The following is a 17,803-nucleotide window of genomic DNA, read 5'->3' as shown; positions in this document are numbered from 1 at the left end:
ATTTAATAATTGTATTAAAATAGCATGTATTTTGTTGGAAAAATTTATACAAATAAAATAATTAAATAAAAAAATCATATAAAATACTCTTAAGTAATATGTTTATTATAGGGTTCATTATCGAAATTGCAAATTTCGAAAATTTTCGATTAAAACGGTATCGAAATACTTTCTTTTTTTCGAAATCTATAAAAACTTATGAAAATAATCGAACTAGTCAAATTAATTTTGGAAATAAAAAAGGAATTTCGAAATGTTAAATTAATTTCGAAATAAAAAATTGAACTTCGAAAAGTGAAATTAATTTCGAAATAAAAAACAGAATTTCGAAAAGTGAAATTAACTTCGGAAAAAAAAAGTGTATTTCGAAAACTGAAATTAATTTCGAAAGAAAAATCAGAATTTCGAAAAGTGAAATTAACTTCGAAAAAAAAAAGTGTATTTCGAAAACTGAAATTAATTTCGAAAGAAAAATCAGAATTTCGAAATGTGAAATTAACTTCGATAAAAAAAAGTGGATTTCGAAAAGTGAAACTAATTTCGAAAGAAAAAAAAGAATTTCGAAATGTGAAATTAACTTCGAAAAAAAAAAGTGAATTTCGAAAAGTGAAATTAATTTCGAAAAAAACAAAACAATATTTGATAACCTAAATTAATTTCGAAAATAAAATTAGATTTTGAAAAGTTTATTTAATTTCAGGAAGAAAAAAAAAAAGAATTTTGGAAAGTTAAATTTATTCCAAAAAGTAATTTTAATACATTATATTTTATTTGCATAATAATATTAAAATAACCGGGCGCCTAAATAATTTACCACGGGGTGTTTCAGCAGGTAGACCTTTTATTATATATATATATATATATATATATATATATATATATATATATATATATATATATATATATATATATATATATATATAAATATATGTATATAAATATATGTATATAAATATATATATATATAAATATATATATATATATATATATATATATATATATATATATATATATATATATATATATATATATGTATATATATATATATATATATATATATATATATATATGTATATATATATATATGTATATATATATATATAAATATATATATATATTATATATATATATATATATATATATATATATATATATATATACAGTAGACACTAGATAATCGGTATCGTATAAGTCGATACCGAGAAGAATGGTCTCGTATCGCGTGGTATCGCTTATATACTAATGTCGATACAATCAGTATCGGTTCGATACCACTCGATACCGAGAAGGAAGGTCTCGTATCGTGTGGTATCGCTTATGTTCCAATGTCGATACTATCAGTATCGCTTTCGATACCAAACGATACCGATAATGAAAAGAATCGTAAAGTATCGCATGGTCTCGAATCGAGACTCTCAATAAAACAAAAAATTAAAATGTAACTTATTGAATTTTTTATTAACAAAATACAAGTACAATTTTTAGAGATTTAGTTATTGTTTTTTAATAATCTACAATACTTTGGCTATTGTCCATTCGTTGTTTTTTTCTTTGCCGTACTTTCGTTGGTATTTTAGGATTTTCTTCTATTAATATTGGCAAAGATAAGTCTGATTCATGTCCTATATCACTTTCATTTTCTTGTTCGATTGGCCATTTTTTAATGTAACTTTCAAGAGCCGAATAGTTCTGCATTATAAATACAAGCTTATCTGCCTTGTCACTATCGAGATTGTATCTACGATCAGTGATGACAAGGCCTGAAGCAGAAAATGCTCTTTCAGATGATGCAGAGGTTGGTGGAATTGCCAACCAAGATCTTGCAACACCCGAAAGGATAGGAAGTTCCGCTGCATGCTGCTTCCACCATGCTAAGGTGTCAGTTTTTCCTGCATTTTTGGATTTTATTGTTTTTTGGTATTTTTCCATTTCAAGTTTAATAGGAGGGTTTTCGTGTATATGATGTGAATTAGTATCTTCCTTATACTTTGATAAAATAATATTGTACTCATTTTCCTCCCAACCTTGTGCATTATCAGGAACGGAATCGTTACTACCATTGTTACTACTGGAGCTTGAGACAGACAATGAAGAATTCTCAAAGTATTCTTTGGTTGTGGGATGGTTTTCAACCAGTTTTTGAATATTTTTATCGTCAACATCAAGAAGATGTCCACGAAAAAATGGATGAAGGTAATGTCCTAGTGCAAATGCGGGTAATTTACGGCCTTTGTCTGGGAATCTCTTATTTAGTTCTGATAATAAATCCTCAAAAAATTTTTCTAATAATTTGTTGTTTCCATGAGTAACATAATTATTTTTTTCTTTCTCGATGAAGTTGATGAGTGCTGTTACTTTCCACAGTGACATGTCAATTCGGATCTCTGTGTCAGAAGATAAAAAAACTGATAATTCTTTGACAGATTTAAGCACTGGAGCAATAGCTTCAAAGAGTAAGAACTGTTCATCTGTAGGTACGGTTTTCTTCCAATAATCACCTTCTGTATCGCGTAAGTATATGAGTGGAACCTTCAGTCGAAGCATGACGTGCAGCATATCGTAATGGCTGTTCCATCTTGTGGTTACTGTGGAGGGTATTTTGAGATAACTCACATCTAACCTAGAACAAGCATCTTTCAACGAAGCACTGAAGGCTGTAGATTTGTGAAGCCTGGTAGTAAGTGAGCTGGCTTTAAGAAAAGCATCTTTCAGTTCCGGGGTACCCTCAACTGTTCTTTGAAGTGCAGTGTTGAGTTTGTGATCACTGCATGTAACAGAACCTTCTTCTTTAGTTATTAAAGACACACTGTTGTTTAGAGCACATGCCATATTTGATGCCTGATCAATAACACACAGTTTATTAGGTAATTTTTTTAATGATTCAGGGTATGAGATTGTGTTATCAAGTGCTTTTGCAATGTTGATACCAGTGTGTCGCTCTTTAAATAGGCACACTTCTAATGTAAATTTCTTTAGGACAAAGTCTGGCGAGATATAATGTAATGTCACGGACATGTATGAATCATTTGCCCTTGATGTCCAGTGGTCGGTGGTTATGGCAACCTGATTAAGATCTATGAGCTCTTTTTCCATAACTTCATGCATTACTACCTTCAGTGTATGGTAAAGCTGAGGGAGTTTATTTTTTGAGAAAGTCGTTGAATGTTTTATTGTGGCATTTGGTAATATTTTGTTCATAAACCTCTTAAAATTTTCAGAATCAGCAAAACTGAACGGCAAGCACTCAGTAGCAATCAAAGTAATGATGTCATGATCAACTACTAATTGACGCCGATCTTGAAGTGGCCACTTTTTTGTAATCGCTTTTTTCGGGAGAGTGAGAGTTTTGAAGACTACATCTTTTGCGGATCCAGAAGCACCTGCCTCGATTACGTTTAGTTCTTCATCAACTTGTGATCTCCTCTCGTCTTCTTTTTTTTGAAGTTCGATGAACAACTTCCCATGTTGTGTTTGAATATGCTTTCGCAAGCCAGTAGTATTTGCTTGCTTTGTTGCAAGCTTATTTCCACAAGTTTTACACAGAGCAGATTCTTCTGAAAATGTAAAATACAGTTTAATAACAAATAAAATGATTTTACTTTTTTATTATTATTTTATTTTATTTTTATTAAAAACAACAGAGCCGGGACGCTTCGAACTCACTTGTGGCCTGAGGCAAAATTAAGTTTTGGGGGTATTTACTGTAAATTTTACCTCTAAAAAATGTCAAAAGAGTTAAATAATTTCAAAAATATTATTACCAAAAAAAGACCCTTTAATAGGTGTGAACTTAATTTATTTTTTTTACAATTGGTTACTAGGTATCTTTAAATGAAACAAAAACAAATTCAGAGTGGGCAGGCATACAACCTGGCCATCAATTTAGCACACTGTGCTTTGCGATTTATGAATTATTGCTCCACCAATTAAATTAATTTTTTTTCAAATCTTAATAGTTAATAAACAATAATAGTTATAACGTAAAAGTGTAAAAAAAACCTGCATTTTTAGTTAAAAAAAAATTAAAAAATCTTAAATTCTCATGAAAGACTTGAACCCAGAACTCCGCGCGTACATGCCATAACTTTATCCGCTTGGCCACGCAAACGAACGAGAATGAAAGTTAAGTTATTATATCTAGCAATAGTTCTGCCAGTAATTAATTTTAGAATTTTTTCCCGAAATTGTCGGCAATTACCTTTTGAGATAAAGTATTTTGAGATAAAAAATACTTAGTAAGTAGTGCTTACCTATATTTTTCTTGAAATAATCCCAGATTAAAGATGTTGTAAAAGGCATAACGAGTGAAGATTAGTTTTCTTTAATAACTAAAGTATACTTATGTTTAATTGTTTAAAACTAAAGTTTAGTTGTTGAATGTTGAACACAGAACAAAGCGAGAATTACGATACCACGAGAGATTTAATTAAAGTAACTATACCAGAAGAGAATTTAAAATATGAATGCGATATTACACAATTAATTAAATTAAAATAACTGTAGTGACTGTTACGAAATCAATTCCCTTTGAACAATCATTTCTAATAAGCGTTTAGAATAATTATTAACGATTGCATCACAAGCAATTCCCTTTGGAGAATTATATGAAAAACTCTAATTAATGATAGTTACAAAACTAATTCCCTTTGAACAACCATTTCTAATACTCGTTTAGAATAATCACTAACCATTGCATCACAAGCAATTTTCTTTGAAGAATTATATGAAAAACATTCTTTAATGATTGCAAAATTATTCCCTTGGAGATTATATCCGCACAGAAAGTTTTCGCTTGAATGGAATAAAAATTCGATAGAGTTGGAATAACGACATGGAAAATTACACATTGCAGGGGCTGATCCAGGTCATTGTTCTAAGGGGGTAGTCGGACCAAAAATATTATAAAAAATAAGGTTTGCGTTTTTTCAAAATAAAACAACAGTTTCATTTGATATTTAGAATGATTTTAGAAAGGTTATAAGATAGTTAGTAATAATAAATATATTGAATGGTTATATAAATTTTTTTTAATTTTTTCTTATTTTTTTAATTTTATCAATAATATTTTGAAGTTTGGCTTTTCTTAGGTAGGGGAAGGGGGTAGTTACCCCGAATACCACCCCCCTCCCTTACCTTTTTGTCCGCCTTTACACACTGTTTAACATAATTTAATAATTTGTAAAAATTGTATATAAAGATAAATGTTGAAAAAATCTTTTCTTTCCTTTTAATCACGGTAGAAAAAGTTGTAATAAGGATAACAGATAAGAAATTAAAATACAGAAGTGGTACCACACAATTAGTAAAATTAAAACAAAGATACCAGATGAGAAATTAAATGATAAACATGATGTCATACAACCAGCTTAGAGAATTTTTTTTATAATAAATAAGCCATATATATATTTCATTAATTATACGAATTTACTATTTCAAATTACAAATCGTTTATAAAAATAACATGGAAGTTCTCATGATGACCCGAGTTGCAATGCCAAATGATACTATCGGTACCAAACAATACCAACATAACCGATAACTTTTGAAATTAGTATCGATATCGATACCGTAAGGTATCGCACCGAGACCAAGCGATACCAACATAACCGATACTTTCGATACCAGTATCGCGTGATCTCGATATCGATACTGTATGGTATCGCAGCGATACCAAACGATACCAACATAACCGATACTTTCGATACCGGTATGCGTGATCTCGAAGTCGATACTGTGAAGTATCGCAGGGAGACCAAACGATACCAAACAGTACCAACATTAAGGATACTTTCGATACCAGTATCGCGTGATTTCGATACCGATACTGTATGGTATCGCACCGATACCAGACGAGAAATCGAGACTCGAGACCGATTATCTAGTGTCTAATATACAGAGCCGGAACCAGCTTTTTTTGGCCTTTGAGATAGCTAACTTCCAAACATGAAGCAAACGCCAAACAATTATATGTTTATACTTATATTAAATAAGGATGCTTTGCAAAAAATTGCGATTATTGGAGGCTGGGAACAAATAAGCCCCAAAATTTGTGGCCCCACCTGCCCCAAACGTGAGAGCAACAAGATGAAGAAATATTTTTTGTACTATTCTCAACTAGATATACATTCATTGACAAATTTTAAGTTTCATAGTATTATCTTTCAGCGTTCAAAAATAATGACTATATAAACTTTACAATCCCCTCAATTTGAGGGGGGTTCTGACTTTATATGGTCATAATTTTTGAAAGCTAAAATATTTTACTATGAAATTTAAAATTTATTGATTAATATAAGTCTAGTTAATAATAGTACAAAAAATATTTCATCAATTTGTTGCTCTCACGTTTGGGACAGGGGGGGCACAAGTTTTGGGGCTTTTTAGTTTCCAGCCTCCAATCATCGCAATTTTTTTTGCAAAACATCCTTATTTGACATAAGTATAAATATATAAATGTTTGGAGCTTGCTCCATGTCTGGAAGTTAGCTATCTCAAAGACCAAAAAAAGCTGGTTCCGGCTCTGTATATATATATATATATATATATATATATATATATATATATATATATATATATATATATATATATATATATATATATATATATATATATATATATATATATATATATATATATATATATATATTATATTATATTATATATCTATATATATATATTATATATATATATATATATATATTATATTATATATAATATAATATATATATATATATATATATATATATATATATATATATATATATATATTATATGTATATATAATATATATATATATATATATATGTATATTATATATATATATATATATATATATATATATATATATATATATGTATATATATATATATATATATATATATATATATATATAATATATATATATATATATAATATATATATAGAAAAAGAAAATATATATATATATATATTATATATATATATATATATATATATATATATATATATATATATATATATATATATATATATATATATATATATATAGTATATATATATATATATATGCTAAATATTAATATATATATTATATATATATATATATATCATATATGAGAGAGAAAGATATATATATATATATATATATATATATATATATATATATATATATATATATATATATATATTATATATATATATATGTATACATATATATATGTTATATATAGAGATATATGTATATATAGCAAAATAATACCATTTTGGTAAATTTAATTTGGTGCCAGTATGCTTAGTATGTAATGAATCTGTTTTAGTGTGCAAAGAATATAATTTGAAGAGGCACCATTATTCCAAAAATCTAAAAACCTTAACCAGTTTCTTAACGAATTAGGGTAAAAAACAAATTTATAATTAGTTCGTTGGACAACAAGATTTTTTAAAAAGAGGCACTATCTTAACAGTAAATGCTACTGTTGCAAGCTATGAAATTAGTCTCTTTAGTTACAAATTCCAAACCATTCAGTGACCGGGAAGGATTACTTAAATTTAAAATTGTTCACACCCCTTCCCTCCTCAATGCATTTTTTGTGCATTTAGTCGGAAAAATTTACCCTTTTAAATAAGCCGGCAAATGTAGACCTTTTAGACCAGTCAGTCCTCAAATTTCAAAAAACAAGGACCTTTTTTTTTACTTAGCAAAAATTTTAATTGCACCCCACCACATGACACCTACTAGCACCTGGCCTGGTGGCAGCTCAATGATTGAATGATGTTTTTTCCAGACAGGAAAAGAAAATAAAGACTGGAAAGAAAACAACTTGTCCTCAATTAATCTGTTTGTAAAAAAGCTCATCAGATAAACAAAAAAGAATACAAGTGTTTTAAGTTACTAAGAATTATAAGTGAAAACAAGTTTCAGTTCAATTCGAACTCTTTTAACATTATTTGATAAAGAAATGTTTTTCATTATTTGTTTTCTTTAATAAAAACCAACTGCTTCAATAAGCTCGGCGCCAGCCGGTTCCGTAGCTCCGTATCTATTAAACCGGTTGAACTAAATAAACATTCTGATGGTACCGATGTCGCTGGAACTGAAAATATTACCCGTGCAATTTGTGTCAAAACCGGGAACAATTTTTGATTAGCTTGGAAAAATTCGATGGCACTATTTTCGTAGCTCTGAAAGTATTGCAGACTGTAATCGTTTATTTCTTTTTCCAGTTTATCATTGTTTTCAATTAAATGACAACATGATTTATCTGTTACAAGTTCAATTAAGTTGATTGGCTTTCGTCTTTGGTTGTTAACGAAAGTAGTAGTATTTGCAAACGGTGGCGTTGACGATTGCTGAAATGTTTTTATGGTATTGTCAGTTGAGTTGTTTGATGAGTTTAAAGTGTTATTTAAACAATTTGTTTCAATTGTTATATCGATTTCTTCGGATTCTTTTAGATGCATTTCATAAAATGTTTTTATAAACATTTTTGCCTTTGTAATGCATTCATATCTATCGATATCATTTTTGACAAACTCAAATTTACGAAATTTGAAATCAAGAAAAGTAGCTGCTAAGAAAAAATCATTAGCAAAAACGTATTTAAAACGTCCTTTTAGAGACCTTAATAATTCCTTTTGAAAAGTCTTAACTAGTTCTGTAAAAATGGGTTGCGATTCAAGTATTCCATTTAGTAGAGAATACAATGTTGGAAACAGAAATGTTACTGTAACATATTTCTTTCCGCTAAAAAGTTTTGTTAGCTCTTTAATTGGGTGTAACAAATCACATAAATCCTCCAGCACCTTAAATTCATTAGCAGTGGGAAGATAGTCTTTTATATTTTGGTATTCAATGCTTATCATATCCAACGCAGTTTTATTAGTTAATATAGATTCAATCATATCGAATTGGCTATTCCAGCGAATAGCTATATCCTGTACTAACTTTATTTTAGTTTCATATCGAAGTGTTTCTTGAACTTCTCTTAACTTTTTTTGTAACATCTCCGAATGCTTAAATGAACCAACAATATGCCTACAGGATGAAATTACCTTGGCGATTTCCAATTTGCCTTCGTTAATTTTTTCAATTTCTTTAACTTCACTTTCTGTAATTTCTTTATTAATTAATTTTCCATTACCGTCGTAATCCTTTACTTCGTAACACTTTGAACCATTTTTTAATTTTTTTACTTTTATATCTCTCGTGTTTAAAAGATCGTTAACCACAAGATTCAAACGATGACCAGCACATGGAATCTTAAGAACATTATCATCAAATTTATTTACTGCAGAGAAAATGTTTGCACCTGAGTCAGTAACTAGTGCAAAAATCTTAGTACTGATTGACCATTCACTGAAGATTTCGTTTAACGTATTAAATAAATATTCAGCTGTTTTCACTTCAGACATAAACCTAAGATCCAGGTTTCGGTCAACCAGAATCATATTTTTGTCAATAAAATGACAAGTCACACCGAGGTAGCTGTTTTTACTCAATGATGACCAAACATCACAAGTAATTGTAATGAAATGACATCCCTTCAATTCTAGCATTAAAATTGATCTTAGATTGTCCGTAATTGATGGAATTAATTTTTTGCTCACCGTATTTATGCATGGCATTTTGTAGCTTTTGTTTAACTCACTAACTAAATTTACAAAATCTGGATGACGTACTATCGAAATCGGCTGATCAGTACCAACAATAAAGTTTATCAACAACTTGTTTAATTTTTTATGACCAGTCTCTTCAAAACTATTTTCATTACCGCTCTCAATATCGGATATATCGTCATCGTTGAGTAAAATTGTTGATTTTTTAGTTATTTTTGAATTAATGCAATGATCAATTGATAAATGGGATTGCATTGAACTGGTCGAACTGTTGTAAGGTAGAATCTTATAACATATATTGCATTTTGTTTGATTCTTTTGGTCTTTTTCAAAATATGTCCAAACGAAGCTTCGTTTTCTTATTCCTTTCTTAATAACGGATTTATTTGTTTTTGACATGTTTATTCAAACTAAAAAGCAAGTAGTTTTTTTACTCGTACGCATACAACAAATATTAATAAATTAGTATCTTATGTTATTAGTAAATGTGTAACACATGTTACTTCACTTAGGTTGCCGAGCGATTAAGGAGATTATTATAACTTTAGTTACATTTTAGAGTTATGTAACAAAAAGATTGCTAAGGTATAAATATAATTGTTTGAAATCGTTGTAAATCTCATCTAAATAATCACTAGAGAGTAATTAGCCGTTTACGTTGCAACAATGATTTCATAACTTGCGTTAGAGGCCCTTAGGGAATTGCACGTTATAACTTTTAAACATCATAATTATATCATTTAGGAAAAGCGCACGAACTTTTATGTAAATTCTAAATCTAAAGTTTAAAACTTACGTTATGCAAATTTAAAATTAAAAAGTGTTTAAACTAGTGTTGCTATCGACTTTGACTAAATCGATTAAAAGTCTACTAGTCGAAATTAGTCGACTTTGAAAAATCTAATAGCGGATCTAATCGACTTTGGATTATCTACTAATCGACTAAAAGTCGATTTAGTTGAATAATAGTACTTTTACATGCATTTCTAATATCTTTTTATTTGATTGAACATTATAAATTTTTTTAATTTCATTTTGTTTATCAAAAGCAAATATGACTGTTGAATAGAATGTAATTTTTTCAGTGCCGGAATATAGTATTTGCCCCCCTTCCTTTCATATTAAATTAAAAAATTAAAATATAGTATCTCCCTCCATCCCAACAACTTCTCTCCTAATCCAGCACTAAGTTTTTTGTTTACTCTCTTGAAGTTCTATTAAGGGTTTGAGGATTTCAGCAACTTCCAAAAAAATTACTTTTAGTTACCGGTACCGGTATCTGCGGTCACTTGAGAACAACTAAAAGTACTCAAGAGTAACTTATAATACACTGAAAGTAGCTTCACAACATCTTCAGGTAATTATGTATGGTAACTAGAATTAAATACCGCCTAAGTTAACAATTCGTAATGTTAACAGTCAGTAACTTGCCGAACCTTAGTTCTGACATAGTATCTAAAAAATAATATACAAACAACCAGGCCTGAAAAGAAGTTGGGAAAGATTCATTGGGTGTGTGTTTGTAAAAATATTATTATTTTCATCTTACACTATTTTTGTATACTCTTTCTCTATTTTTACTATATTAACATTTTATTTATATTATTTTTTCATTTCTTCAGTATTTTTATAAATAATAAATAATCAAAATTACAAATTTCTTTTTTCGATATCCCAATTAATTTAAATCCAAAATAATGTCAGTTAGCTTCTGTATTTCTGGGTTTACGACTGATCATTTAACGAGGGCTCGCCAAAAAATGGTTTTTTCGCATGATTTTCGGCAACTGCCTTTTTATAGTCCAAAGATTTCTTCTGACGGCCCTGCATTATTAAACAACTTCATAACATATGACAATAATTATCATATTAAAAAACTTTATAGTTATGTGTTTTTTTTTTGTTTGTTTTTTTTTAGCAGTCTTTGCATGTGATTATTAAAAAAGATTTTCATACAATATCGATACTATATACAGTGCTGATCCGTTCCGTTCTTTAACTAGGGCTCTAAAGATAATTAAATTGTGAGACCCTTCATATCTAAATAGTTTGTTTTAAAACTTATATTTATTTTTATTTTACTATTTTAGATTTATATTTGTTTTAAATTTATCAAGAAATCAAAAGGACTTTTCCACAATATTAAATCATTTAGACCTAGCAAAATTTATCCTGCGTGGCGTTCATATTGTTTTGTTTCATTAATATTTAAGTTGTATAATTTAAAAACATATAAAACAGACGTAAATTACTTGATTTCTTTTATTACTTAACCCCCCCCCCCCCCTCTCTCACATTTCGACTAAATCAGCTTTTATTCGACTTAGTCGATTTCAAAAAAGTGTTATTCGTTCAAACTATAATTTCAACAATTTTAATTTTGAATTTTATTTTGAATTAGAAGTTCAAATTTTTTTTATTCAATATTGAATGAATATGCTTTTAAGCATCTTTTTTCAATAATTAATAAGTAAAAACATGAATAAGTGAATAAGTAAAAATTTAAAAAATTATACGTTTACAATTTAAATTTACAATTTAAATTGTAAACAAAAACACTTAAGTAGCTTTTGCTATAGGTAGGTTTTATTAATTTTGAGAGAGCTAATATTTTATATAAAACATTTCACCGTGTAGATGTAAGGGGTCATTTTCAAATTATGTCACGCAAAAAACTTTTCAGATCCCCCTCCTCCCTTTTTCACAAAATGTCACAAAATATCAACCCCCTATCTTATCCTGAGGTTTCTAATCCCTGCAAAAGAACCGTTGGGGTTCTAATCTAATCAACAAAAAATATCGAAGTAAATTTTAGAATTTCGAAAGTGAAAAATTGTTTCGCTATAATTTTTAGAATTTCGAAATCTCAAACATATTTCGAAGCAAATTTTAGAATTCCGAAAGTTAAAAATTGTTTCGATGTTATTTTTAGAACTTCGAAATCGAAAAATTATTTCGAAGCAAATTTTAGAATTTCGAAGGTGAAAAATTGTTTTGGTAATATTTTCAGAGTTTCGAAATTGCAAAAATATTTCGAAACAAATTTTACAACTTCGAAAGTGAAAAATTGTTTCGGTAATATTTTCAGAATTTCGAAATCGCAAAATTATTTCGAAAGAAATTTTACAACTTCGAAAGTGAAAAATTGTTTCGGTAATATTTTCAGAATTTCGAAATCAAAATAATATTTCGAAGCAAATTTTACAATTTCGAAATGAAAAAATCGTTTCAATACAAAATTAATTAGTTTGAAATTATTTCGAACTTACCGAAACAAAAATAGAGTTTCGAAAACTTTTTTTTTTATCGAAAATTCAACATTTGCTTTCGTGAACAACCTTAGTTTATTATAAACAATCATTAGAAGTAATTTGTTATTATTTAAAAGTATCTTGCATAATATATAAAAAAAATTGAATTAAATGTTATTTATTAAAATTATTTGTCATAAAAAATGCATTCATTTTAAATAAAAAATTAGCTATTATATTTAATATTCTTTGATAATTTAAACAAACATTTTGATAAAATAATAAACATAGATCAAAAGTAATTTGTTACTTTTTTTCAAAAGTAACAAATTACTTTTGAAAAAAAGTAACAAATTTTTTTTTTTTAAATTTAAAAAGTTTCGTGTAATGCAAAATCGTTAAAAAAATCCAAAGTTTTAAGTTTTAAAGACTTTGAGTTTCATTTTTTCAAGTTTTATTTTTATTACTTTAGAATTTTAATTTATTAAGTTTCATTTTTTTTTTTTTTCTCTCTCTCTTTAGTTGATTTTTTATTTTTATTTTTCTATGCTTAGTTTAGATTAATTTTTTTTAGCAAATTTTTAAACGCCGAATATTTCAAAACAGTTAAACAGCCATGACCTTGATAAAAATATTTTATGCGTGGACAGACAGATTTTATGCGTGGCTTGACCATAGCGTGCAAACACATGCACTTCCTAGGAAGTCTTGAATCATGACAAAAATAACAGTAATCTGAGAATACTAGTAATACATTTATATAAATATACACACTTATATATATACAGGGTGTTAGCTAGCCCAATGGTACCGCGTATAACGGGGAATTCCCAATGGACTTAAAATTCCCAAAAGTCAATGACTTTTTTTTTTTTAGAGTGTTTTTTTGAGTTTTTTAGGACCTTTTCTAGAAAATTCCCAACATTTTCTAGAATAACAACGATAAAAATTCCCAATACGATAAAAACGCGGTATAAAATTTATTTCTGGCTAACACCCTGATATATACACATATCTTTTAATGTTGACTTTATTTATTTAGGAAGGAGTGAAACAAGTTGCTTTTAAAAACATTGTTTGACTGGAAAGCTTTTAGGTCATAGGGAGCAGGCTTAAAAGAAAAGGAGGATTTTTTTAAAAAACCCTCAAATGGTCTTTTTTTTTTGTTTTTTTGAGTTTTATGGGTTTTTTGATTTTTTAAAAACTGACCAAAATTCCAAATTTTTATTATTGTATGTGCACAGTTTTTTTTCGATCTTAAGTTTCATAAAGCATACAGGACAGGACTAAATACCCTTAGCAATTGGGTGTACTCTTCAGCACCATCAGCTTCTGCTGTTTGTTTATTGACAGTTATATCCCTTTCTAATTGAGGGCCGCTTATTGTCTTTCTTTTGCTTGTAACAGTCAATAAGGTGCATCAAAATTATGGGGGTATTGACCCCATAACCTCTTATGATGTCTCCTTATCCATGGAGTCCCATCATGCATTAGCCTTGATCGCTGATCCAAGTTTCTAGTTGCACCACATAGAGGCTGCATGCACAAATTTACCATAGCAGATACAACAGATAAATCATGTTGTGCAAAACTCCACTCTTCCTTGAAAACTGTAAGCCTAATTGTTCCTTTTTTTTAACAGAACATTATACTATCCAGCTTCCCGAAAAATTCCAAGAATTGTGAGATTCCAGATTGTGAATAAAGTTTAACAATTTTTATATATAGTGTTCCGCTCCTGGCTTTGTACTAAATTTTGCAGTTTATAACATAAACTTTACAAAATAAACATCAAATATCGATATAAAATGATAAATCTTAAATACTTGTTCGGGCATATAGGCATTTGTGAGGAGAGGAAAGATAATAAATAACTTGTTATCTCTTGTAGTTTGAAATTTAGTTAATTGAATGATTTTTATTTTCTTTATAAATATTTAACTAATTTGCCCTAACATTTTAAGATATATTTCAATAATATTTTTTGATATTTAACTTGCTATATGGTTTAAAAAATGATAATTTACCAACTTGCTATAAAAATGATTTATCAGTTTTAGATTATTCTCTAAAGAGTTCAAACTAAAAATTATATTCTAAATACCATTTTGTATATAACTACAGTGTATATAAGAGTATTTATAGTATAAAGTATATAGTTGCAATTTGTTAATAATAAAGCATTTATAAGAATAAAATCAGACTTATAAGTTGTAAAATAAGATATTTTTAAAAATATATATATATATATATTTGGGTTTTTTTTTAAAGTGGGTTTTTTAGGTTAGTTTTTTTTTGGGAACTCTGTAGTGGAGTTTCTCCAAGATTTTATACTTTGATTATTTATGGATTTGTGTCCATAAGTAGCAGAATCATGTTTTAAAACTGGTAGGTTGAGGCTATCAATGGATCAAAAAAAAAAGAGTAATGGTTATTTGCACTTTTAGGAAAGAAGTTGTCGAAGCTAAGAGGTAAGTTTTTGAGTTAGCGTTTATAGACAAACTGGCAATTTAAAAATTAAAAAATATCACAAAGTTTAAGAATCTTAAAAGTAAGATGTAGCATATTAAGATTAATATTGTAATATTTTCTGTAATTCCTTAGGGATACCCTTGTAATGGCTTCTGTTGAGCTTGTCTCCATATTGATATATTGTAAACATCTATATGTAAATACTTTATAAAAAAGTATCGTTATCATATAGATATATGTCATAAAACCTAACGCTAATTTCGAGGGCTGTCCACCCAATGCTTTGTTAAATCACTTATTAAAATTAATAAAATAATATTGCATTGTCATCAAGCTAGAGTTTATAAAATGTTTAAAGAAAATCATCAGGAGGTAATTCAAAATTTGATTGAAAGATTGGATGTTAGCAGATTAACAGACAGAAATTAGAAGTTAATAAAAGCATTGAAAAAAAATATAAAAAGCATTTCAATTGTGCTCTATGTTACATACAGATTGTGACATAGGTATGGTTTTTTTAAATGATATTAGTAATGATTACAAATAGATATTCAGATTTCTGATTGAAAATCTATATCTCTTGTTGTTGTGCTGCTCATATCAATGAGTAAGTCTCAAAACAACTTCTTTATTCTGATTTCGCTGCTCTTTGTGGTGCACTATAAATAATAAAAAAATATATTAAAGTATATACAACATCAACAAAAATATCAAACTTAGAAGTGTTTTTGTGAAATAAAGTAAAAAATTTTTGGCAGTATAGAGTTATTTATACTACTATTTAGCTTTTGAATAAGATAGTAATATTTGACATTAGCAGATAAACAAATCAGAATTTAATAAAATGTTTAAAAACATAACATATGTTTTTTGTTTTTTTTTATTAATCTTATCTCTTACTATCTTGTAACTGTTTGGAAGTTGAAAAATAAGAAAATTGTTTTTTTATTAAGAAATAAGTTGTTGTTTTATTATATGCAATATTGCTTATAAAAAAACATGTAGTCATAAAAGTTTTTATTTTAAAATATTTATATACAAATATAAATATTTGAAATCATTTTATAAATAATTTTACTTGCGCAAGTTTACTTGTCAAATATATTAAAAATAATAGTCTGATTGATAAAAAAAAAATATTATTTTTAAATTCATGTTCTAATGATCAAAATTTACCTTGCAATCATAATTTAAATGACATTATGTATTTATGTTAAAAAATGATTACTAAAGGTAAACTCAACGACACCAGATATATTTTGATTGATATATACACTATTTTTTTAATTGTTATTTTTCATAATCTGTGCAAGTATTTTTTTTTTGGTAAATTTATATCCTAAAACATTCTTTATAAAATGAACGCAGCTTGTTGATCTCATATTACTTAAAATCTTAAATGTTTTTTAAAACCATTTTACTTAAAAGTCTTAACTTATGCTCAACTGCAACTTTTTTATACTCAATTACATAATTAAAAAATGAATTAATCTTCTTTTCTGGACTGTAATATTTACATAAAAAATTAAATTATAAGATTAAATTTTAAATAATGATAATTAAAACTGTTGATTAATTTTAATTGCAAATAACAGTATTCAATTTTTTTTAGTCTTTGGAAAGCACTAGAAGAATGCTGTTATTGGCAGAGGAAGTATGTTTTTTACTTTTTCTACTGAGTTTAAAGTAGAAAAATTTCTCTAAAACTAGTTCTGTCTGTTTCTAACTTTAAGAGTTGCTTAATTGTGTTTTATATAGACCCAAGACACTGGTATAAAAACATTGGTTGCTTTAGATGAGCAAGGCGAGAAGTTGAATCGTATTGAAGAAAATTTAGATGACATTAATGCTGGTATGAAAGAAGCAGAAAAAAATTTAACTGGACTTGAAAAATTTTGCGGCCTTTGTGTTTGCTCCTGTAGAAAGTAAATTTTTTGTTTTTAGTTGACACATTTTACAAGGGCTATGATGATGGTAGATGAATCTCCTCCACCTTTTATACTTAACCCAATATTATGTTCTGGTGAAATGTTTAGTTATATTAGGTAAATTCATAAACAAAGATTGTAATAACTATTTAAAAAATGCTAATAAAATTTAAGAAGAAACTTATTTGACATTTTAAAACCAGTTTTTAGTTTTAATTTTGGCCCTTTTAACATAAAAATTTGTAGTGGTCTATACATGGGCCACAGCATGCAATAAACTGGAGGGGGGGGGGGGTCAAAGTAAAATATTTATTTTGAATTTAAATGTTTTTTAAGTTTCAAAAAAACTTTTGTTGCCCCAATTTTGAAAATAAAATGTTTGTTTTTTCAAAATTTTGAAAATAAAATGTTTGTTTTTGAAAAAGTACTGAAAAAATTGTAAAAATGTGATAAAAAAATCTAACTTTTGTATTAAATGCTCCAAACTCACACTTGCGCTTATCCTGTGCAGCAGTAATTTGCTTGGCTACTTCTATTAAAGATAGACTATTAACAATA

General features: G+C 27.5%; 1 protein-coding gene across 1 annotated transcript in view; it reads left to right on the top strand.

Annotated features, from left to right (window-relative positions):
* Window positions 1-17,803, top strand: part of LOC100202282 (synaptosomal-associated protein 25) — a 43,228-nt gene that overhangs the window by 9,561 nt on the left and 15,864 nt on the right. Inside the window, exons 2-3 of the mRNA XM_065800381.1 lie at window positions 16,930-16,971; window positions 17,076-17,242. Coding sequence (XP_065656453.1) covers window positions 16,930-16,971; window positions 17,076-17,242 — 209 coding nt within the window. The remainder of the gene's footprint in view (window positions 1-16,929; window positions 16,972-17,075; window positions 17,243-17,803) is intronic.

Source organism: Hydra vulgaris, chromosome 06, assembly GCF_038396675.1.
Source record: "Hydra vulgaris chromosome 06, alternate assembly HydraT2T_AEP".
NCBI classification, from domain to species: domain Eukaryota; kingdom Metazoa; phylum Cnidaria; class Hydrozoa; order Anthoathecata; family Hydridae; genus Hydra; species Hydra vulgaris.
The sequence above is the reverse complement of the archived record's forward strand: the minus strand, read 5'-3'. Positions and strand labels throughout refer to the sequence as shown.